The following is a 25,430-nucleotide window of genomic DNA, read 5'->3' on the forward strand; positions in this document are numbered from 1 at the left end:
AATAGATGAAGGGCTACTCTGAACTTTTTAGAAGAAAGGTTTTATATAAATTGCCTTTATTGCCAGTCACCTTGCTATTTCTTGGATTTGATTTTTATATGCTTCAAAGGAAAGGATATTAACCAAGTATATGACAAGGCTTTCTTCCTGGAACTATTTTTGCTTACTGTAACCAGAAAGCCAGTAAATTATATTTTATCCAAATTTACCAAATAGTTTGATATCTTGTCTGTTATATAGAATTTATTATTTCATTGCAATGGTGCCAGCCAATTACTTCTCATAACATTTCTAACATATTGTTTGCCTTCTTAAAATACTTAGTGCTGATCTACATACATCTATATTTATATATATGAGGGCTATTGATGCATTGCTGTCTGAAACTCATCTTCTCCTTTCTAGGTGTCATTGGGTAAGTTTCTCTTGAACATATTACTTATTCCAAATTTATAGTACTGGTCTCCTGGTCAGCCCCAAAGCTCGCTATTCCAAATTCTAAACCCTTGGACTCTCAGACTCCCTGGTACTTGTAGCTGGAAGAGACCCAGTACTTTCTCCTCAGATCTCAAATCAACAGCATCAGGGACCAAGTGAATCAACTTAAGATGTTTTTAAGTGCAAGTAACAGAAGCAGCTTAAACAAGAAAGAAAATTCATTAACTCACCTAACAAGAAGTGTCCAAGGGGGGTGGTTGATGTTAGTGGCTCAGCTATACTTCAAGTTCTTTCTATCTCTTTACTTCCATTGTCAGTATGGTTGGCTTTTGTAATCAAAATTGTCTTCCTGTAGTTGACCCGATGGTTGAAGCACCGCCATGTGTCACGCCCCCCCCCCCAAACAACTATTACCAAAAGCCAGAAAAGGCAAAAGGGCCATATGTCACCATCTTTTCTCATCTTTTCTAAGAGTGGGGAAATATTAACTATAAGCTTCCACTAGACTTCCTTATGTTTCATTGGTGTTAGAAATAATTTCCAAAACTTAGAAAAGGTGGACGAGATCACTGGGTATTCTTTCAGTGCAGTGCTGGACTTAATTTCCTAGCATCTGGGCTATTTTATAACTCTGTAGAGGCAGAGGTTAACTTGAATATTTTTGTCTAGAAGAGATGCAAATAATTTTTGTTCACTGGAATAAATAACTCTGGAGATGTGGTTTACAACCCTGTTGGCCACTAACCAGTTGTGTTCCTAACCCAGCTATCTAGCTTGTCAAAGACTCTTTGACTCCATTTTAACATTTTACCAGTTTCTTCATTGATTAATGAATTGAACAAAATCCTTGACATGTATTCATGTCATGTTTTCACGATATTCATGATTTTACCTTTTTGAAAATTATACTTTAACATTGGCCAGACTTTGGTTACATCACATACCTAAACCATGCACCCTCAATGAGATTACCTCAATGTATTTCCCATAATCTGTTCCACATTTACTCTCTTCCCTCCTCATTGCTCTTATCTACCAGGACTGAGGATGCCCAGCCTCCCCAGAGCTCATGGGGTTCTGATATCAAGGGGAAAGAGCAGGAAAATGGTCATTGGGTAGGTACTCAACAGTTCCTGCCATACCAAGAGAACCCCAGAAGTGGGCATAGAAGAGGCCAAATTTTACTTAACCCTCTTTTGTTAAATACAATTGTTTTCCCTTTAATTTTTCAGTGGTAAATATACTTACACAGAGACCAGCTTTAGATGTTATAGGAATATAAGAAGGCAAAGAATATTGATTAAAGGCAAAGTTCCTATTTTTTTAATTAATGAATAAGCCCCACTAAATGGTATTCATCTTTGCGCCAAGGATAGTGCTTTTAAAATCAATATACATTTATTGAGTATTTACCATGAGTAAAAAAGACCTATAGTACTTTGTAGAATCAAACAGACTTGTTCGTACTCATAGGCTATATGACCTTGGGCAAATTATTTAGCCTCTCTAAGCTGTGATTTTCTCATCTCCAGACTATAGCATAGTGCTTTAGGTGATAGCACCTGGGGTTATTCACCCTAAGATGAAGTGGCCCGGATCTGTGTTGTCCACTTTTATTCTTCCTTTTATTCTCCACTCTTGAAAGATTGCTTATTCCTTTCTAATACTCCAAAGCCTTCAAGACAATAAAGATTATTTAAATTAGAGGAAACTCCTTTCATCATTCTCGATTCTTTACGTACAATTCTAATTGCATTCTCTGTTTGAGCATGTGACCATTTGTCTCCATGATATAAAGTAGATGAACTTCATGAGTGGCTTTTCTTTGGCTCTGCTCCTCAGTCATGCTTTACAGCTTTGCTCTGGTTGGCTGAGGTCTGACCACTGTAGCAAATAACACTGCTAAACCTGTATTATCACTAATTATAGTGGTAAAAAGTTAATTATTTTTATAACTAATATTTCTAGCATTAACTGATAATAGTACAATTTTGTCAGCATGTTCATAAGAGTAATCATTTGTTGGGAGAGAAGTTTCCTTCTGAATGTGAATGTATTGGTAACTATAATTATAAATCATTTTTTATAAAGTGATGATGACTGGGTTCCCTTCTGCCATCTCTTATAGTTATTTGTGCATCTCTCCAACCTGATTGTAAGCATTATGGGGTGCTTGGCCTTGTCTTATGTATCTTTATATTTTTCACATTAATGTAATACAGCACATAGCATGTAGTTGACACTCGTTAATTGTTTTTTTGGATTAATGAATGAGCCCCACAAGATGGTATTCATTTTTGTGCCAAGGTTTAGTGTTTCTAAAATTAACATACACTTATTGAGCCTCTTACCATGAGTAAAGAACAGTGTGGAAGAGAAAACGATGACACAGACCTGGCCTGAGCTTTTGCTATGGCTGCTGGAGGCATTGGTATGTCCAGATCTTCTAGTCTGTCATAGGCCATATATAGGATTTTACATTGTATTCTGGAAGCAGTGCAGGGCCATGGAAAGTTTTTAAGTTAGGGGTTCAAGAACAGATTTTAATTTTATAAAGCCATATCCCTGTTCCAAGCCTAAGTCTCAGAAATACTGGTCCCAAATAGGGGTTTCCTTTATAGGTCTGGTGATTAGATACATCATAACAATTGATGCATATTATAATCATGAGTTGATAAAAACATCCTTTGTTTATAAAGTTGGGGAATTATATAGTCTAACTTGGAAAAATATTAAAAATAATTTGAAAAGTTCAGACACATGTAAACCCAAGGATTCAATCAAGTTCAACCTACCCATTTAATTAGAGTTTATAGTATTACAGGGGATAATATAGTCAGGTAAGATATGGACCTTGTAGAGCTTATAATTTAGCAAGAATTATTGGTCAATTTTAGAATATGGTGTCAAAAGAAGAACAAAAGTGGGAGAGTATGTCTAACTTGCTGATGGTGGTAGGAGTGGTGGTTAAGAATTAGCAGAAAGTGATACAGGTGGATCCTTTTCTAAGCTTGGGCCTCTAGGAAACACCACCTGAGGCAAGGATTGAAATGCTGATATCTGCCTTAGGTGGTACAGACCCAGGATGGTGAGAGTAGGAACAAATTGAACCAAGGCGAAGATGTGAAGCAGAGAAGTGTCTGTTACGGCACTAGCCATCACTTCACAAAGACCTGGGGAAAGATAACAGGTTGCTTGGCAGGGATATTTATATGACTTATAGACACATGGGTAACATACCTTGGGTGGGAAAAGAGAAATGGATTGCCTCGCTACTTTCTCCTCTTGTCTCTCACTGGTCCACTCCAAAGGAGTTAACACCCTTGCATTTTTTGGTTGTGTCATTTAGTTCCTTACATTGCCAATTGGAATGCTTGATTCCATATCCTGCAGTGTGGTGTTTCATCCTAGTCCAGATGGGGCAGGAGCCAGAAGGCCTGGCATCCCCAGGCAAGTGACTAATTAGCCTCCAGTACCAGCATCTTTGGAAGGAAGGGGAGAGTCAGGGGACTCCAAGGAGGTACATGAGATTTGTATCCAATATCGTCCTGAAGAAACAGACAGGATTCTGAGAGGCAGAGATGAAAGAGGAAGGCATTTTAATATGAGCTGTGACATAGAGGAAGAAACATTGTGCTGCTTTTAAGATAAAGCAAGTGCCTTATTGGCTTCAACAGAGATGTGACAATTTCTTAGCCTGGATTTTCTTGGCTTGTAATTATTCTTGAGGGTTTTTTTTCCCCCTTTTAAAAGGTACTTCAAATATGTAACTAAATGTTTATTTCTTCATTAAATTTTTCTGCATGAATAAATTACCAGTTGGAAAAAATCCTTTATCAGACCTTTTCTTACAGATGTATAAATAGGTGAAAGAGGAGGCTGGAAAAGGAAGACTCCAAATGTGAAGCTGTCTTTGATTTGGCCAACAGTAGGGGTCACAGAGGGTCTTGAGCAGGGAATGGGGTAGAAAGAGTGAGGGGGAAGGACGATGTGGCTTCAACTATTCCCTGTAGTTCATCATTCATTTCTGCTTGATAGCCTCACACAGACTTTCCTTTTTGATATATTGGTGGTAACAATAACAGTAGAAATATGAGCAGTAATGGTAACAACCGCCACAACCATGGCTCATTCCATTGCTTCATTCACATCTCTGTCCCATGTCACTTTCTCTAAGGCCTTCCATGACCACCTGATCTAAACTAGCACCTCTTTACCCTGGTTAATCTCTAGCTCCTTGCTGTGCTTTATTGTTTTAATAGCATTAAGCTAGCTGACACTACTACACACACACACACACACACACACACACACACACACACTCATTTAGTTGTTTTCTATTTACCTGACCAGAAAACTTCATAAACACAGAGAATTTGTCTGTCTTGATCAGTCATTGCCAGTGCCTGGCACTGTTCTAAGCATCTGATGGGGTTCTAACGTAACTTCATTGAGACCAGAGAATGTGTGGACTATATGGTCCACAGATATGTATATACATAACATATGTATATATACATAACAAATATGTATATATTTGTTAAAGTCTATATCCTTATTAATTTTTTTTCTACTGAATCTATTAATTACTGAGGGAAATATGTTAAATTTTCCCTTGTGATTGTGGATTTGTCAATTTCTCCTTAAAGTTCTATTAATATTTACTTTTCATAGTGTATTTAAGCTTGTGTCATAAGTTGCACACAAGTACAGAATTTAAAAATTTTCCCAATAAATTATTGGCTTATTCATTATGTACTGATACTCTTTATCCTTAATTTACCTAATACTTCTTTTTACCAGCTTTCTTTTGCCTGGAATATCTTTTCTGTCCTCTTGCTTTCAACCTCTGTCCTTATGTTTTTTAAAAAAGGATGTTCTTCGGGGCACCTGGGTGGCTCAGTTGGTTAAGTGTCTATTGATTTCAGCTTAGGTCATGATCTTGCAGTTGATGGGTTCGAGTCCCACATCAGGCTGTGCTCTGATAGTGCAGAACTGCTTGGGATTCTCTCTCCCTCTCTCTCTGCTTGTGCTCTCTCTTTCTCAAAATAAAATAAATAAACTTAAAAAATGTTTTTTAAAAAGTGTGTTCTTCATATCAGTTTTTATTTTTTAATTTTTATTATTATTATTATTATTATTATTTATTAAATATAATTTGTCAGATTGGTTTCCTTACAACACCCAGTGCTCATCCCGACAGGTGCCCTCCTCAATGCCCATCACCCACTTTCCCCTCCTCCCCACCCCCCATCAACCCTCAGTTTGTTCTCAGTATTTAAGTCTTATGGTTTGCCTCCCTCCCTCCCTCTCTGTAACTTTTCCCCCCTACCTCTCCCCCATGGTCTTCTGTTAAGTTCTTCATATCAGTTTTTAAAAACTAGTTTCGCCCTGTTTCTCTGTGTTTTAATTCATGATTTGAATCCTTTGTGATTAACAATATAGGGAATGTATTTCTACCGTTGTATTTTGTTACATACCTTTTTCTCCTCTCCCTACTTTCTTTTGCTGGTTTTTGAGTGAATGGTGGACAATATATATGAAATAGTGTAGAGATGTTGGGTGGTATTATCTTCTTCTGGAGAGGATCTAATGTTTTTCTGGGTGGTAGTTATAGTAGGGGCAGATCACCTTGAACTAATTGGGTACTGAGTTGGTTTAAGGCTGGTTTGAGACTTTGTGAAGGCTGGTCTTGTTCCAGTATCTAAGAAGTAGTCCTTCAAGGTTTCCAAGACCCAGCCTCATCTTTGTGAATCTACTTAAAGCTCTACTTAGTTTTTAACCTCTTAGCAGCCACCTTCTCCTTACTGTCTTCCCCTAACAATTTAGGATTCAGTAAGTGCCTCAAGGGTAAAAGCCTTGCAGAATGTCACTCACTTCTCTTTTGTTCCCTTTTTTACTGGAAAATTTCCCCCTCAAGTCCTAGCTGCCTTGGTAGATTTGAACTATAATTTTTGTCTTCTAAGCCAAGGGAACGTGCTGCAAGCTCTAGCCTAGAGCATTCTGTTTTTGTCAACTGCCCTGAGAGGAACACACAATCTCAAGTGTTGGGCTCACCTCACAGCATTTCCGTTTTCTCCAGGGTCTGGCTCCTCAGGTGCTGACTGCCTAAGTTTGCCTTAGCTGATCTCCGATGTCTTCAAAGACCTGTTGTTGTTTTTAAATTTTACTCAGATTTTACATTGTTTAAATTTTTCAGTGTTCTCTGTACAGCTATGGAAAGTGGGAGACTTAGTGTTAAAGTTACTCCATCATAGCTGAAGCTGAGGTTTTATTTTTGAGTTTTTAATTTCAATCACATTTTTTCCCCTAGAAATTGTATCTGGTTGTTTTTCTTTTTTTCTTTTTCTTTTTTAAAATGTGTATTTATTTATTTTGAGGGAGAGAGAGAGAGAGAGAGAGAGAGAGAGAGAGAGAGAGAGACAGCATGAGTGGGGAGGGGCAGAGGGATACAGAGAGAGAGAATCCCAAGCAGGATCTGCACCCAGAGCCAAACATGGAGTTCAAACTCAGAAACCGTGAGAACATGTCCCAAACCAAAACCAAGAGTTGGACTCTTAACTGACTTAGCCACCCAGGCGCCCCTCTATCTGGTTGTTTTTCAAATCAGCATCATCTTTTTCTGGATAGTATCCTGTTTCTATTTTGTTTTCTATTCCTTTCTTTATGATTTTAATCTCTTAAAATAAACTTATTTCAGAGTTTGAATCCTTCTGGCTTATCTGAAAATCTCAGGGGTATAATTTTAGTGTGTGTTATCTGCTGACTCTTAGTTTGCATTTGCTTCTGGTAGATGCCCCAAGAGGGTATAAGCAGCTGAGAACCAATTTTTATGTTAATTTCTTGGCTTGGGATTTCTGAAGCCATACAGCTATTGCATATTTGAATCCCAAATGTGAGTGAGCAGAGAGGTATGGTTACAGAAAAAAAAAGAGATTTTTTTTTCTTTCTTTTTTTTTTTTTTACCACTCAGAGTTCAGACCTGTACAGATAAACTTTTTTGTCATTTTGTTTACTTGTGAGTCAGTGTTTCTTGGGTCATCCTTTCAGTTAAGGTACAAACCACTAATGGGTCTCCACATTACATGGACTCAAGGTCTTGGCTCTTATTTCTATGAGGCCGTTAAAACTGGCCCATTGGTTGCTGACCTTAGCACACCCCCTGGGGCAGCTGAGAAATCGGTACCTACTGCCCACTCGGATTTTCAGTATTCTTTTTGTATAAAGCCTCAGGAATTTGTTTCATTTTCTTGTAGGCTCGGCTGTGCATATGTGAAGATATTTGTACACTTTATGACTCGTTTTTAGGTGTTTCTTAGGTAAATGTTTTCAAGTTGTCTAGTTCTTCATAATTCTGGAAACAAAAGTCTTAACTGACATAATTTATATTGCTAGCTTATACAGTCAGACTTAATAAATGTTATCTATTATTAAATATCACCATCAGCATTATTATTTCCACAAACACATAAAACCTGAACATTTTGATTTAATACATATAATAGTTTATATATATATAATATTTCTAGAATATGAAACTATTATATGTTCTACAAAAATATGTTATATGTAAGTATAACATATAATATGTAATAGATTATCTATAGTAGATTGTAAAACTTTATGATAACTGGTCTGTCCACTAAGTGTATGGCTAGTACATACAGTACTATGTATATCAGCTACAGAAACACAATAAAATTTGAAACACAGTGAACTATTGAAAGAGTTTAAACCACATCACTCTTCTCCCAACTACAAGTTCTGCTCACTTAAAAAATGTTTTTTAAACTCTTATTTCCTTAGGGGAACTAGAAAATGCTGTGGATTTGTAGCTTTTAAGCATTGTAAGACATATCTATGGGAATATGTATTTATGTGTGAATCACTTCACATATACCTATATATATTATTTATGTTAGAAATAAAAAATTTTATATTTTGCATGAAATTCTATATCTTGTTTTTTTTGCCTTTTTGTAGGAGGATACTTCATCGAGACTTGAAATCAAAGAATATATTTCTGAAAAATAATCTGCTTAAAATTGGTAAGATTTTTTAAAATATGTATTCCAGAAACATGGGAGAGTATATTCTAGATGTTATCAATAAATATATCACATTGAAGTATATCGTATCTAGAAGTGTTAGAATAATTTCTGGCTTATTTTTAACTTCTCAAACTTTTGTTTTTTCTTGGTTGAGGCCAAAAGTCCCAATTATTTTGTTTCCAAGTATCTGATGTAAATTGAAGTGTAAGACATTTGCTATGTACTTGATAATTGAACTAATAATTTTTGAGTTTCTTACTCCATGCCAGGCACTTTGCAAGTAGTTAGACTTGTTTTACTAGTTTGATTAATTAGTACAGGTTTTCCACTTATTTTATCACAAGCAACTGGCAGTTATCACAGATAATTAAAATGTTGATATAATAGATTTGTTAATTTTTAGTTCTTCAGAACCATGCTTCCATTCATAATGGTTACTGGATTGTTTAATATTCCTGTCAGATGTTCTTAGAAAGGGAAAGCATAAAAGCATGTAACTAGTTAGGTGAGTAAAGAGAAGCTAATAGATTCAAACTTTTATAGTCGTGTTCTTCAAAAGTCTCAGGTCTTTTATATGAAATTTTTTCTTTATTGTAAATGAAGAACAAACACTCCCCCCTCAGGTGCAATTGCAGAGCATTATATTCAGCCCTTCCAGAATAATTTTGTTTGTTTGTTATTTCAGACCTGAAATAGCTTTTTGTTTCAAGTTGCTGGTTCTCCATAATTCCAGAAATAAAAAGTTTTAGCTTTTCTGGCTCAAAGTCTTATTTCTCCTATAAGGCCTATGTTTTGTGTTTATGTGGTTTTTTTTAATGTTTATTTCTTTTTGAGAGACAGAGAGGGACAGAATGTGAGCAGGGGAGGGGCAGAGAGAGGGAGACACAGAATCCAAAGCAGGCTCCAGGCTCCCAGCTGTCAGCACAGAGTCTGACACGGGGCTGGAACTCACAAACCGTGAGATCATGATCTGAGCCAAAGTCAGACACTTAACTGACTAAGCCACCCAGGCACCCCTAAGGCTATGTTTTTTAAAACTATTCACCAGCATTGTGTGATTTAAAAGATATTATTTTTCTTCTCTTTTCCTTTAAAACGGTATGAGTCATTGCATATTTAAAATTGTCAAATTAGACAGTTGTTAATTTCCAGGCTGGTTTTCATTGTTTTAAAGTATTTGTAAAAATTAATTTTTATTTCAAGGGGATTTTGGAGTTTCTCGACTCCTAATGGGATCCTGTGATCTAGCCACCACTTTAACTGGAACTCCTCATTACATGAGTCCAGAGGCTCTGAAACACCAAGGTTACAACACAAAGTCGGACATCTGGTGAGTGGGCAGTGGGCTAGTCCTGATGACGTATACATCTGCTGCACTGAGAGAACAATGCATTTTGGTTTTAGGCTCATTTACTTGCTACATCCACTCACTTTATTTTTGAAGTATGAGTCATTCTTTGACCAGAGTAAAGGAGAGTTTTTTTTGCATTTCGAACTTGCTATTTTCATTATATTAATTTCAAAAATTCTCTTTATTTACAGGTTAATTGGTTAGTTTGGATTTTTTTCTTCTTGAACCACAAGGGAAAGTTCTTAATGTATCATAAACATTAAATGTTGATAGATTTCTGCTAGCCTATTATATAAAGTGGTTATAATCTTAAACACTGTGCTTTATTTTATTTAAGATTAGCTTCCACTTCTGTGGAGAATGTACAGCTTTATTTTTTTTTCTTCTTCTTGCATATAAGAATTTTTACTGAAGATACTAGCTTTTAAGAATAAATGTAAATTAAAAAATGTCTGGGTTTTCAATGATAGATGCATCTGAGATTTCTCCATTTATATGTGCTCTTGTACGAAAGGAATCTCTCATTCTTTGTCATGGAACCAGTCAAATCTCAGTACAGAAGCCTGGTGGAAAATTGTATTCTATTGTTAGCAATAGATCCTATTTAGGGAAAATCTCTTCTCTTTGAAGAGGAATCATATAATTTTCAGCTTGTTAAGGGTTGAAAGGACAATCTAGTTGAGAGCCTGTTAATTAAGTAAATAATTATTGTATGCAAATCAACTTAAGTACTTCTGAGCTTTCAAAGATGAGCATTGTGAAAGATTATGTCTACTTCATTCTTCTAAAGAAGATAAAGCAGAAAGTTACCTTTCCTGCAGCTAGGGAAAAGTAAGCACAACAGTGGATATGACTTTAGATTTTCACAAGGGTCATTACTTGTGTTCTTGTTCTGGTGCCTCCCAAGTGGGAGAGAACACTGTCAACATTAGGTCTGGCTATGGCAGATAGCCATCCATCCTGTCCCTTCAGTTCATTCTTGTGATTATTCATTTCTACATTCTTCAGTGGTTTTTATTTTTTCATTGTTAGCCCGTTTCTACCCTGATGGTCTTTTCCAATGTACCTACCATCTTTCCTCTATCATAACCTTCCCCTAATACCCTCCTCCCAAAACAAACACAAAATAAACAAAAACCACAAAGGTATGTTCCAGGGAATGAGTTTCTTTAGATTTTGCTTTATCGAGCATCTACTACTAGATGCCCCTTAGGAAGTCTTCTTGCTCTTTTTTGAGTAGCTTTCTTCAGTTCGAGAAGATCAATCTTGGGCTTTGGATTGGATTTGGGTTGCATATTTACAACTCTCTTTGCACTTAATTTTGTTTATTATTTGGACTTTTAAAAATAGGTTCAAATCTATAATTTCTTCCTAATTAAAATTACATGGTACGTCAGGAAGATGTTACATCCTCTCATTTGAATTAAGAATAAATTAATTTATGAAGCCTATTGCTAAGCCTTTGGAATTACATGTAGCAAGAAGGCTGGCTCCTTTGGTCGGGTATCTACATCTGCTTGCCGAATCAGATGTATGTCTCCTCAGAAACTTGGGCAACAGGACCCACAGACGGAAGAGTAAAAAGCACACAGTTCTTTTGGTCTTCATTGGGTCTATTGTAGTTCTTTTTTTACAATCTGCTCTTAGGGGCACCTGGGTGGTTCAGTCAGTTAAGCATCTGACTCTTGATTTCAGCTAAGGTCATGATCTCATGGTTCATGAGTGTGAGCCCCACATCCGGCTCTGTGCTGACAGCAGGGACCCTGCTTGGGATTCTCTCTCTCTCTCTCTCTGCCTTTCCCCCACTCACACTGTGTTTCTCAAAGTAAATAAATAAACATTAAAAAAAAAACCCTGCTCCTAATATTGCAAAAGAATTATAGGAATATCAGTATTGCATAAAGAATTATAGGAATATTCCTAATATGGGAATTATAGGAATATCATAAAGAATATAGGAATTATCAAGAATATCAGAATTACAGGGCTATAGAATAATAAGAATAGTATTGCTATAATGTTTTAAGCTTATAAAAATGGTGTTTGTCTCAGACAAAACTTAAAAAAACCTAAAACCTCCCAAATATAAAAATGCAGGAGAATTTTAATGTATTTTTTGTGAGCATTAGGTCAGCTCTCCTTGCAGATATTATTAACTATTCAGCAAGTACAAGCTAAGGACTTATCATCACCCTGACCCCAAATAACCACCTTATTATGAATTTGGTAATTACCTTAGTTGTATCTGAATCAAAACAGGCTTATCTGGTAATGAAATTTCTATTGCCAAACCTAAAGTGGAAAGAATAGCAGAGAACTATTAATTATAGTGGCATATACATAAGTGTGATGAGTAATCTTTAGGAGGCACTCAGAAAAAATAGATTGAATGGGGTTGAGAATTTGTTTTCCGAATGTCAGTGTGTAGCATATGTTTACTGTGGAATATTTTCTTATAATTGGAAATACTTGTGAATAATTGACAGGTGTTTTGTTTTAACACTAATAGCTATACTTATGATATCTATAATACTTAATGAAGAATTGGTATACTACTAATTATATTTCATCTGTTAATGTTTGCCCATTGTAACCTTATCCTCTTTCTGCAATCTGTTAAACCTTTTGGGATTCATTTATTTATAGCAATCAAGTAAAGAGAAGTCTCTCTCTTAAAAGTGGGTGAGGTTCCAAAAGTTTATAAACACTGGAAGGTTAGGATAATTAGGTTCATTGAGAACAGTACTTCGAACACTGCTGATTTGTATAAGCAGTTGCTGAACACTTCTCCCCCACAGAAAAAATATAATATAGGAGTTGGGTTCCTAGGCCAGCTCTTTAAACTGATTTAAACTTTGAATAGTTAGAATTTATTGTTTTGGTAGGAGAAACAAATAAAGGACAATACTATTGGAATAATGGTTCTATAATTAAACAGAAAAGAAACAGAATATTTCATTGTTGGACTTATCTCTCTTGTGAAAGGCAACCAGATGGCTCTTTAATCTTGTGCCCCTATGTTCTTTGGACAATTTTAGTGGAGGGAATGATGGTGGGCATAGTAGGGGTATCAGAGTGTAATGCGAAGCTCTCAGGATTTTGCTCAGAGATCTGCTCCAAGGGTTGGCTGCTTAAGAGACATGGTAGGAGTCTAGTTCACACTCTAAGTCAGACTTTAGTGATGTTGGGCAGAAATGTCAGACAAGGCTTAGCTACAGGTAGAAGAAAACAAAGAACTGGCACCTGCCTGATCTACCAGAACTAAGAAAGTATCCTCATAGGAGAGCGTTCCCAAACTGGACAGGGAAAGGGGCCAGGGTGGAGAACGAGTCTGTTTTCTGGTGAAGGATTGAGGAAACCAAGGCCAACTTGGCAGCAGTGCGTGTAGCTAATGTGGGGCCTGCAAGTAGCTGGCAGCCAACAGCTCCATCTTGGTGAAGGAAGCTCTGGAGCAAGAGAGCCCATTTCTCTCACCTTCCCATGGTCTGAGAAATTCTTGTGTGGATTTAGAACTAAGCTGTTAGGCAAGGAATGCCTTCCTAGGGAGTGACAACTGGTGTCATTATTTTCACCCAACAGAAGCGAAGTAGGAAAACATTTCAGTCAAGTGCAGTAGATTTGGATATTAATACCTGCTTTCAATGACTAGCATGAAATGACTGATGTAAAATCTGGAGATAATATCCAGCCTGGTCAGTTTTACTAAAGGTCATAATACAACCGCAGCAACAGAACCAGAATTGTCTATCGAGTGCTTACTCTGTGATTGACAGTTAATGTGCTAAGCACTTTATCCAAATAAGTGTATTTGTCACTACAAAAAAAAATCATACAGTTTATAATTTTACAACCTGCTTTTTTTCACTTAGCAAAAGGAAATATTGCTCTGCATTAACAAAATGTATCTACATATCATTTAAATGTTTGCATAGTATTCTATACTTGGATACAATCATTTTTTCAACCAGTAATGTTTATTAAGCATTATTTAATGTTTTCTTTGAAGATTTTATCTTTGTTTTTGTATTTAAGCATTTTTAGGGTGCAGTGTATATGGGTGTGGATTTGCATTTATCCTACTTTGGATATATACTTTGGACATATAGATTGATGTATTTCCTCAGATTTGAAAAGTTTTCAGCCATTATTTCTTTGTGTATTTTTTCTTCTCTTTTCTCTCTCTCCTTGCCTTCTGGTACTCCCATTATGCATATGTTGGTGTGCTTCATGGTCTCCCACACTTCTCTAAGGCTTTATTCATTTTTCTTAATTTTTCTCTGTGTTCTTCAGATTGTATAATATCTATCTATCTTCAAGTTCATTGATTCTTCTGCTAGTTAAAGTCTACTGTTGAGCCCCTGTAGTGAATTTTTTTCTTTCACTTATGGTACGTTTCAACTACAGAATTTCTATTTGGTGCTTTTTTTAATATAATTTTTTATCTCTTTACCGATATTCTTCATTTGGTGTCACATTTATATCATACTCTACTTATTTAAACATGGTTTCTTTTAGTTCTTTGAACATATTAATGATGTTGATTGGAAGTCTTTGTCTGTTAAATCTGATATCCGAGATCTCTCAGTTAGTTTCTATTTTCTGCTTTCCCTCTCTGTATATGGATATTTTCCTTTGCATATCTCATTATTAGTGAAAACTGAACATTTTAGATAATGCATTGTATCAACTCTGAATATTCTTTGCATTCCTCCCGCCTCTCTGAAGCTTGCTATTGTTTGCCTCTCTTTTTTTTTCTAAGTTTATTTATTTATTTTGAGAGACACAGCATGACAGTGCATGAGTGGGGGAGGGGCAGAAGGAGAGGGAGAGAGAGAGAATCACCAGCAGGCTCTGTGGTGTCAACATGGAGCCCAACATGGGACTTGATCCCATGAACTGTGAGATCATGGCCTGAGTCAATATCAAGAGTTGTGTGCTCAAGCAACTGAGCCACCCAGGTGCCCTGCTATTGTTTGCTTCCTTATTCACTTAGTGACATACCTGATTATTCTACTGAAACCTATTTCCCTTCCAATGTGAAACCTCTAGTGTCATTCCTCAAAGAGTATAGCCTTGGGCACGTGTGCAGTGAGCATTGGAATGACCGTGGTTTTAGAAAGGCTCTCTGTCCCTTTCCCTATCTCTCTGTTGAGCTGTTTCTGCTGGTATTACACCCAGTTGTTAGCCTTAACTAATTGCGAACTTATTGCTCTATTATTTTCAACAATGCCTTGAGGTTGCTCTCCAGTCTGTTCCAATTAAATTTGAGCCTCTTTGCAGATGTAGTTTTTGAGGCCAGTCTTTCAGGTTTGAAATTTGGATATTTTTAACTATCTCTTTCCCTGATTTTCTCTGGTGAAGTAGCTTATTGTGCTCATGAAACTGCCAATCTCCTCTTAATTGCTTGCCACCAAAATCTTCATCATTTCTGAGAGTGGAGTTTAGGCTTAAATTTCCTACACTCTGTTCCAAATAAAATCAGTCCCTTTGGGGAGAGCTTCTGAACCCTCTCTTATTATGGCCTGTCTTAGCCCTAGGCAAAATATCTGAGCACTGCTCAGGAGATGGAAGTAGGGACATGGCCCACTTTTCTTAGAGTGACACTCCAGCTCATGAGCAGGGTACTGGCCAGGGGCAGTAGCCTCTCTCTTGGCTTGCCTCTTCTGGGGTGGAACCTCTACCCCATGAGCAAAGGTAATCAGGGCACCCCAGTATTCTCTGTCTGCTGTTCCTGGGGTAGAGCCCCCATTCTACTAGTAGGAACTAGGTAGAGGAAAGGAGCCATTACTGTCTTGGTTACACTCACCTGGCATTTAATCTGTATAACAAAGCTGGGGAGATGAGAAATGCCGGAAGCTTGTTCCTCCTGGAGAGATATCCAAGCCCATGACTGGTTTCTGGAGGAAGGGGGAACCCCATCTTCTCGGCCACACTTGCTCAGAGTGAAATTTTTATCACATTAAGCTGAGGGAGTGGCTAGGTGCCACAAACTCTTGTTTTTACAGAGACTTAATAGATTTTTTTGAATAAATGTCTCCTCATTTACAGTATGCCCTTAAGACAATTTTCAGTGACATTAAATTGTTGGGGGTTTTTGGTAATTTTCACTAGTTACAGCTGTTTTGCTAAGGAGCGGGTCTGCTGAGCTCCTCATGATGCCACCACTTTGGAACTGTTCTCCCCAAGGCCTTACTGTTGGAATTAAACATTTTTATTTATCTGTTTCCTCTGTTAAACAGTGTTAAAAAATAGACTGGAGTAGGGAGAGGCTGATGGAACCTAAAGAAGGGAGATAGGCAGGCCTTGTATTAATTTCATATATTCCATACTCCTAATGCTCTGTCCATCTTAAAAGACCCGATGGAAACTACCAGAGATGATTAAAGCAGTTGGAGCACAGCCATTCCATCAAAATGTGAAGCGGTGCAGGCTGTTGCCGTATCCAGCCTTTATGGAGCGGCTGAGTGAATAACAATCGGCAGTGGAGGAATACTTGAATCATCATTTCCATTGCCAATCCACCTTCTCACCCCAACTTTGAACACTGCCCATGTTCATTTCCCAAACTTTATAGTTTATATGGAATCTGTGATCATGACCCCAAGAGTAGCTAAAGATGCAAAAGAAAAACACATTTCCCTTTCATTTTCTCCTCAACCACACTGTGATCTCCCTGTCCTCCTCTCTCCCCTTGCTGTTGCTTCCATCTTCTGTTCTTCCATTGGCCAAATTTTTATGGTGTGGAGGACATAGGACCACCACACAGGAGGAAGAGCAGATGATCTTCTTTCAAACATTGTGCTCAATGATGGAAGAAAGTAATTAAAAAGAGCTGGTATGTACAAGATGAAATTCACCCAAACTTTACTTCTAAATTTTTGTGAGTCTTCCCGCAAACATGATAGTATATTTGGATGATAGGGTGGAAAGAATACATTCACCTTTGCTTTTACATATTCTTTTGAGGGGTGCCTGGATGGCTCAGTCGGTTAAGCGTTTGACTTCGGCTCAGGTCATGATCTCATGGTTCACAAGTTCGAGCCCCACATCAGGCTCTGTGCTGACAGCTCAGAGCCTGGAGCCTGCTTTGGATTCTGTGTCTCCCTCTCTCTCTGCCTCTGCCACACTCGTGTTCTTTCTCTCTCTCAAAAATAAATAAGCATTAAAAAAAATAAATATTCTTTTGAAAATTCAGCTCCTCAGACACCTTAGCTACATTTCAAGTGCTCAGTGGCCACATGTGGCTACTGGTTATTGTGTACAGAAACATAGAATATTTCTGACATTGCAAAAAATTGTATTGGACAGTCCTGGAATATTCTGCTCCAGACCCTTTGGGGCTTACCCTGGGATTTTCTTGCATTCATGCAGCTTTTGGATTGGGCAGATCCCCTAATACTTTCAGAAGCTATTCTTGAATGGGTCTACTGTGCTTTTCAGTAAGTAATTTGGGGCCATTTTGAAGTTCTTCTGTTATGGGGTCCTTCAGTTGCTCCATTGATTCCCTCTGCTTCTTCTCACAAAGATGCTGATACTCTGCAGGTCACATGGTGACTGTGGTTTGTCTCCACTTCCTTGTATTTCTAGGTTTCAAGGGACACCTTGGCACCTAACTTTGTTGAAAATGTTGGTCATTGTTTTGGTTTTGCTATCTAGCTGCTCTGCTTTCCATGTGAATTTAAGGAAGATGCAGAAACTATGCTTCTGATGTAGTTGCCACTTTCCCCCAAATATTCAGAATCAAAATTTATTTATTTTTTCTTTTTTTTTCCCATGCCAAATATTTCCTGTGATTTATTTTTTTTTATTTTTTTTATATATATATGAAATTTATTGACAAATTGGTTTCCATACAACACCCAGTGCTCATCCCAAAAGGTGCCCTCCTCAATACCCATCACCCACCCTCCCCTCCCTCCCACCCCCCATCAACCCTCAGTTTGTTCTCAGTTTTTAACAGTCTCTTATGCTTTGGCTCTCTCCCACTCTAACATCTTTTTTTTTTTTTTTTTTCCTTGCCCTCCCCCATGGGTTCCTGTTAAGTTTCTCAGGATCCACATAAGAGTGAAACCATATGGTATCTGTCTTTCTCTGTACGGCTTATTTCACTTAGCATTACACTCTCCAGTTCCATCCACGTTGCTACAAAAGGCCATATTTCATTTTTTCTCATTGCCACGTAGTATTCCATTGTGTATATATACCACAATTTCTTTATCCATTCATCAGTTGATGGACATTTAGGCTCTTTCCATAATTTGGCTATTGTTGAGAGTGCTGCTATGAACATTGGGGTACAAGTGCCCCTATGCATCAGTACTCCTGTATCCCTTGGATAAATTGCTAGCAGTGCTATTGCTGGGTCATAGGGTAGATCTATTTTTAATTCTTTGAGGAACCTCCACACTGCTTTCCAGAGCGGCTGCACCAATTTGCATTCCCACCAACAGTGCAAGAGGGTTACCGTTTCTCCACATCCTCTCCAGCATCTATAGTCTCCTGATTTGTTCATTTTGGCCACTCTGACTGGCGTGAGGTGATACCTGAGTGTGGTTTTGATTTGTATTTCCCTGATAAGGAGTGATGCTGAACATCTTTTCATGTGCCTGTTGGCCATCTGGATGTCTTCTTTAGAGAAGTGTCTATTCATGTTTTCTGCCCATTTCTTCACTGGGTTATTTGTTTTTCGGGTGTGGAGTTTGGTGAGCTCTTTATAGATTTTAGATACTAGCCCTTTGTCCGATATGTCATTTGCAAATATCTTTTCCCATTCCGTTGGTTGCCTTTTAGTTTTGTTGGTTGTTTCCTTTGCTGTGCAGAAGCTTTTTATCTTCATAAGGTCCCAGTAATTCACTTTTTCTTTCAATTCCCTTGCCTTTGGGGATGTGTCGAGTAAGAGATTGCTACGGCTGAGGTCAGAGAGGTCTTTTCCTGCTCTCTCCTCTAAGGTTTTGATGGTTTCCTGTCTCACATTTAGGTCCTTTATCCATTTTGAGTTTATTTTTGTAAATGGTGTGAGAAAGTGGTCTAGTTTCAACCTTCTGCATGTTGCTGTCCAGTTCTCCCAGCACCATTTGTTAAAGGGACTGTCTTTTTTCCATTGGATGTTCTTTCCTGCTTTGTCAAAGATGAGTTGGCCATACGTTTGTGGGTCTAGTTCTGGGGTTTCTATTCTATTCCATTGGTCTGTGTGTCTGTTTTTGTGCCACAGAATCAAAATTTAAACAAAATCCCTGGGTGATTTGTATGCATCTTAAAGCTCAGGGAGAACTAATAGAGGTTCTGGGATATGTTAGGCCCTTATAAAATGGTTGTTATATAATACTGCTTCTGAAGTATTAGTTTAAGGAGTCCAGTGTCTTTCATTTTATTTAGATAAAGTTTATATTGATATTCAACTCCACCTCACTACACATTTTCATTTAGGGTACAACACACTAAAGCAAATCCCACTATTCTTTTATTAAATTTATATTACTCTCTATTCAACTGCTTAAATTATGTATACTCTTTCTTTCTTTCTTTCTTTCTTTCTTTCTTTCTTTCTTTCTTTCTTTCTTTCTTTCTTTTAGAGAGAGAGATAGAGAGAGCACAAGTCTGGGGGAGGGGCAGAAAGCGAGGGAGAGAAAGAATCATTTTTTTTAATTTTATTTTTTATTTTTTAAAATTTACATCTGTTTAGTTAGCACATGGTGCAACAATAATTTCAGGAGTAGATTCCTTAGTGCCTCTTACCCATTTAGCCCATCCGCCCTCCCACAGCTCCTCCAGTAACCCTCAGTTTGTTCTCCATATTTATGAGTCTCTTATGTTTTGTACCCCTCCCTGTTTTTATATTGTTTTTGTTACCTTTCCCTTATGTTCATCTGTTTTGTCTCTTAAAGTCCTCATATGAGTGAAGTCATATGATTTTTCTCTTTCTCTGACTGACTAATTTCACTTAGCATAATACCCTCCAGTTCCATGCACGTAGTTGCAAATGGCAAGATTTCATTCTTTTTGATTGCCGAGTAATACTCCATTGTATATATATATACACCACGTCTTCTTTATCCATTCATCCATCGATTGACATTTGGGCTCTTTCCATACTTTGGCTATTGTTGATAGTGCTGCTATAAACATGGGGGTGCATGTGTCCCTTTGAAACAGCACACCTGTATCCCGTGGATAAATGCCTAGTAGTGCAATTGCTGTGTCTTAGGGTAGTTCTATTTTTAGTTTTTTGAGGACTGAAAATACTGTTTTCCAGAGTGGCTGCACCAATTTGGATTCCCACCAGCAGGGCAAAAGAGATCCTCTTTCTCCACATCCTCGCCAACATCTGTTGTTGCCTGAGTTGTTAATGTTAGCCATTGTGACAGGTGTAAGGTGTCATCTCATTGTGGTTTTGATTTGTATTTCCCTGATGATGAATGATGTGGAGCATTTTTTCATGTGTCGGTTGGCCATCTGGATGTCTTCTGTGGAGAAGTGTCTATCCGTGCTTTTGCCTATTTCTTCACTGGATTCTTTGTTTTTTGGGTGTTGAGTTTGATAAGTTCTTTATCGATTTTGGATACTAACCCTTTATCTGATATGTCGTTTGCAAATATCTTCTCCCATTCCGTCGGTTGCCTTTTAGTTTTGCTGATTGTTTCCTTTGTTGTGCAGAAGCTTTTTATTTTGATGAGGTCCCAGTATTTTGATGAGGTCCCATTTTTGCTTTTGTTTCCCTTGCCTCCAGAGACGTGTTGAGTAAGAAGTTGCTGAGGCTAAGATCAAAGAGGTTTTTTCCTGCTTTCTCCTCGAGAATTGTGATGGCTTCCTGTTTTACATTGAGGTCTTTCATCCATTTTGAGTTATTTTTGTGTATGGTGTAAGAAAGTGGTCCAGGTTCATTGTTCTGCATGTCGCTGTCCAGTTTTCCCAGCACCACTTGCTGAAGAGACTGTCTTTATTCCTTCCTTTGGATATTCTTTCCTGCTTTGTCAAAGATTAGTTGGCCATACATTTGTGGATCATTTCTGGGTTCTCTATTCTGTTCCATTGATCTGAGTGTCTGTTCTTGTGCCAGTACCATAATGTCTTGATGATTACAGCTTTGTAGTATACCTTAAAATCTGGGATTTTGATGCCTCTCACTTTGGTTTTCTTTTTCAAGATTGCTTTGGCTATTCGGGGTCTTTTCTGGTTCCATACAAATTTTAGGATTATTTGTTCTAGCTCTGTGAAGAATGCTGGTGTTATTTTGATAAGGATTGCATTGCCTATGTAGATTGCTTTGGATAGTATTGACATTTTAAAAATATTTGTTCTTCCTATCCAGGAGCATGGAATCTTTTTCGATTTCTTTGTGTCTTCTTCAATTTCTTTCATAAGCTTTCTTTAGTTTTCAGTGTATAGATTTTTCACTTCTTTGATTAGATTTTTTCCTGGTATTTTATGGGTTTTGGTGCAATGTAAATGAGATCGATTCCTTGATTTTTCTTTCTGTTGTTTCATTGTTGGTGTATAGGAATGCAACCAATTTCTGTGCGTTGATTTTATTTCCTGCAACTTTGCTGAATTCATGAATCAATTCTAGCAGTTTTTTGGTGGAATCTTTTGGGTTTTCCATATAGAGTGTCATGTCATTTGTGAAGAGTGAAAGTTTGACCTCCTCCTGGCCGATTTGGATGCCTTTTATTTCTTTGTGCTGTCTGATTGCAGAGGCTAAGACTTCCAAAACTATGTTGAATAACAGTGGTGAGAGTGGACATCCCTGTCTTATTCCTGACCTCAGGGGGAAAGCTCTCAGTTTTTCCCCGTTGAGGATGATATTAGCATTGGGTCGTTCATATATGGCTTTTATGATCTCGAGGTATGCTCTTTCTATCCCTACTTTCTTGAGGGTTTTTATCAAGAAAGGATGCTGTCAAATGCTTTCTCTGCATCTATTGAGAGGATCCTATGGTTGTTGTCCTTTCTATTATTGATGTGATGAATCACGTTAATTGTTTTGCTGATACTGAGGCAGCCCTGCATCCCAGGTATAAATCACACTTGGTCGTGGCGAATAATTTTTTAATGTATTTTTGGATCCAGTTGGCTAATATCTTCTTGAGGATTTTTGTATCCGTGTTCATCAGGGCAATTGGTCTATAGTTCTCCTTTTTAGTGGGGTCTCTGTCTGGTTTTGGAATCAAGGTAATGCTGGCTTCATAGAAAGAGTTTGGAAGTTTTCCTTCCATTTCTATTTTTTGGAACAGCTTCAAGAGAATAGGTGTTAACTCTTCCTTAAATGTTTGGTAGAATTCCCCTGGAAAGCCATCTGGCCCTGGACTCTTGTTTTTTGGCAGTTTTTTGATTACTAATTCAATTTTCTTACTGGCTATAGGTCTGTTCAAATTTTCTATTTCTTCCTGTTTCAGTTTTGGTAGTGTATATGTTTCTAGGAATTTGTCCATTTCTTCCATATTGCCCATTTTATTGGCATATAATTGCTCATAATATTCTCTTAATATTGTTTTTTATTTCTGCTGTGTTAGTTGTGATCTCTCCTCTTTAATTCTTGGTTTTATTTAGTTGGGTCCTTTCCTTTTTCTTCGTGATCAAACTGGCTAGTGGTTTGTCAATTTTGTTGATTCTTTCAAAGAACCAGCTTCTGGTTTCATTCATCTGTTCTGTTTTTTTGGTTTCAATAGCATTAATTTCTGCTCTAATCTTTATTATTTCCTGTCTTCTGCTGGTTTTGGGTTTCATTTGCTGTTCTTTTTCCAGCTCCTTAAGGCGTAAGGTTAGGTTGTATATCTGAGATCTTTCTTCCTTCTTTAGGAAGGACTGGATTGCTATATACTTTCCTCTTATGACCTCCTTTGCTGCATCCCAGAGGTTTTGGGTTGTGGTGTTATCATTTTCATTGACTTCCATATACTTTTAATTTCCTCTTTAACTGCTTGGTTAGCCCATTCATTCTTTAGTAGGATGTTCTTCAGTCTCCAAGTTTTTGTTACCTTTCCAAATTTTTTCTTGTGGTTGATTTTGAGTTTCATAGAATTCTGGTCTGAAAATATGCACGGTATGATCTCAACCTCTTTGTACTTACTTAGGACTGATTTGTGCCCCAGTATATGGTCTATTCTGGAGAACGTTCCATGTGCACTGGAGAAGAATGTATATTCTGCGGTTTCAGGGTGAAATGTTCTGAATATATCTGTTAAGTCCATCTGGTCCCGTGTGTCATTCCAAGCCATTGTTTCCTTGTGGATTTTTTGATTAGATGATCTATCCATTGCTGTGAGTGGGGTGTTGAAGTCTCCTAGTATTATGGTATTACTATCGTTGAGTTTCTTTATGTTTGTGATTAATTGATTTATATATGTGGGTGCTTGCACATTTGGTGCCTAAATGTTTACAATTGTTAGGTCTTCTAGGTGGATAGACCCCTTGATTGTGATATAATGCCCTTCTGCATCTCTTGATACAGTCCTTATATTAAAGTCTAGATTGTCTGATATAAGTATGGCTACTCCAGCTTTCTTTTGTTGACCATTAACATGATAGATGGTTCTTCATCCCCTTATTTTCAATCTGAAGGTGTCTTTATGTCTGAAGTGGGTCTCGTGTAAACAGCATCTAGATGGGTCTTGTTTTCTTATCCATTCTGTCACCCTATGTCTTTTTTTTTTTTTTTTAATTTTTTTTTTCAATGTTTATTTATTTTTGGGACAGAGAGAGACAGAGCATGAACGGGGGAGGGGCAGAGAGAGAGGGAGACACAGAATCGGAAACAGGCTCCAGGCTCCGAGCCATCAGCCCGGAGCCTGACGCGGGGCTCGAACTCACGGACCGCGAGATCGTGACCTGGCTGAAGTCGGACGCTTAACCGACTGCGCCACCCAGGCGCCCCATGTCACCCTATGTCTTTTGATTGGAGCATTGAGTCCATTGACGTTTAGAGTGAGTACTGAAAGATATGAATTTATTGTCCTAATGATGCTTGTAGAGTTGGAGTTTCTGGTGGTGTTCTCTGGTCCTTTCTAATGTTTGTTGCTTTTGGTATTTATCTATCTATCTATATCTATATCTATATCTATATCTATATATATATATTTTTTTTTTTTTTTTCATCTTTTCTCCCTTCAGAGAGTTCCCCTTAAAATTTCCTGCAGGGCTGGTTTAGTGGTCACAAACTCCTTTAAGTTTTGTTTGTCTGGGAAACTTTTTTTATCTCTCTTTCTATTTTGAATGACAGCCTTGCTAGATAAAGAATTCTTGGCTGCAGGGGCGCCTGGGTGGCTCAGATGGTTGAGCGTCCAACTTCGGCTCAGGTCATGATCTCACAGTTCGTGAGTTTGAGCCCCGTGTCAGGCTCTGTGGTGACAGCTCAGAGCCTGGAGCCTGTTTCAGATTCTGTGTCTTCCTCTCTCTCTGCCCCTCCCCACCCATGCTCTGTCTCTCTGTCTTAAAAATAAATAAAACATTAAAAAAATTAAAAGAATTGTTGCCTGCATATCTTTCTGATTCAGCACACTGAATATATCCTGCCACTCCTTTCTGGCCTTCCAAGTTTCTGTGGATAGGTCTGCTGCGGGAGAGAGAATCTTAAGCAGGCTCCATGCCCAGCATGGAGCTCAGTGTGGGGCTAGACCCCAGGACTGTGAGATCATGACCTGAGCTGAAATCCAAAGTTGGACGCTTAAATGACTGAGCCACCTAGGCGCCCCTGTGTACTCTTTTCTAGATATCAGGATGATCATCAATTATGTAAAATAAAAGTATCTAAAAGATCAGTAAAGCTGCCCCAACCAGAGTCATGCATTGCTATGGTGGGATAGGTTTCTGTTTGCAGAGTCTGGACAGATTTCAAAGGGTAAGTTTAATTCCTTGAGACAAGACAATGTCTGAGTTTCATTTGCAATTCATTATCAACCTGTGCTCCTGAAATCCTTTGGGTAGTTCTGGTCAAGCTGGACAGATGGTGAGTTTATGGAGTTCAGGTGTAATTTGCTTCACACGCACCTGATCCCAGATTTCCCTTTCACTGCTAAATTTCCTCCTTCAGGGATTTATTTGGTTACTTCTTCACAGTTAGCTATCTTTTGGAGGAAAAAAAAAGGAATACAAATCATAGAGTTCTAAATAAAATGCACCTTCTTTTTTTCAACTTGCCCTCTACTTTCCCCTCAACCACCTCCTCACTGCCAGATTTAAGACTGGGAGTCAAGTAAGATAAACATCTTCAAAAAGGATGGAATTGATGAGTTCAAGATTATATAATTATTCCCATTAGAAATGTTTAGCTGGAAATTGGAAAAAAATTAAAACCATAGGTACACAGATGTATAGTTACTAGAATAAAATGTATATATAGTAGATAAATTTTAACTTGTAACAGGATAGCTACGCCTGGGTGGCTCAGTCAGTTGGGCATCTGACTTCGATTCAGGTCATGATCTCGTGGTTTGTGAGTTGAACCCCACATTGGGCTCTGTGATGACAGAACAGAGCCTGGAGCCTGCTTTGGATCCTCTCTCTCCCTCTCTCTCTGCCCCTCCCTGCTTGTGGTCTCCCTCTCTCTCTCTCTCTCTGTCAAAATGAATAAACTTAAAAAAAAAAAACTTGTAACA

General features: G+C 37.8%; 1 protein-coding gene across 3 annotated transcripts in view; it reads left to right on the forward strand.

Annotated features, from left to right (window-relative positions):
- NEK11 (NIMA related kinase 11) overlaps window positions 1-25,430 on the forward strand; it is a 269,267-nt gene that overhangs the window by 75,307 nt on the left and 168,530 nt on the right. For all 3 annotated transcript variants that reach the window (XM_030330176.1, XM_030330179.1, XM_032594670.1), the window contains 2 exons: window positions 8,422-8,486; window positions 9,693-9,819. In XM_030330176.1, coding sequence (XP_030186036.1) covers window positions 8,422-8,486; window positions 9,693-9,819 — 192 coding nt within the window. The remainder of the gene's footprint in view (window positions 1-8,421; window positions 8,487-9,692; window positions 9,820-25,430) is intronic.

This window comes from Lynx canadensis, chromosome C2 (assembly GCF_007474595.2).
Source record: "Lynx canadensis isolate LIC74 chromosome C2, mLynCan4.pri.v2, whole genome shotgun sequence".
NCBI lineage: Eukaryota > Metazoa > Chordata > Mammalia > Carnivora > Felidae > Lynx > Lynx canadensis.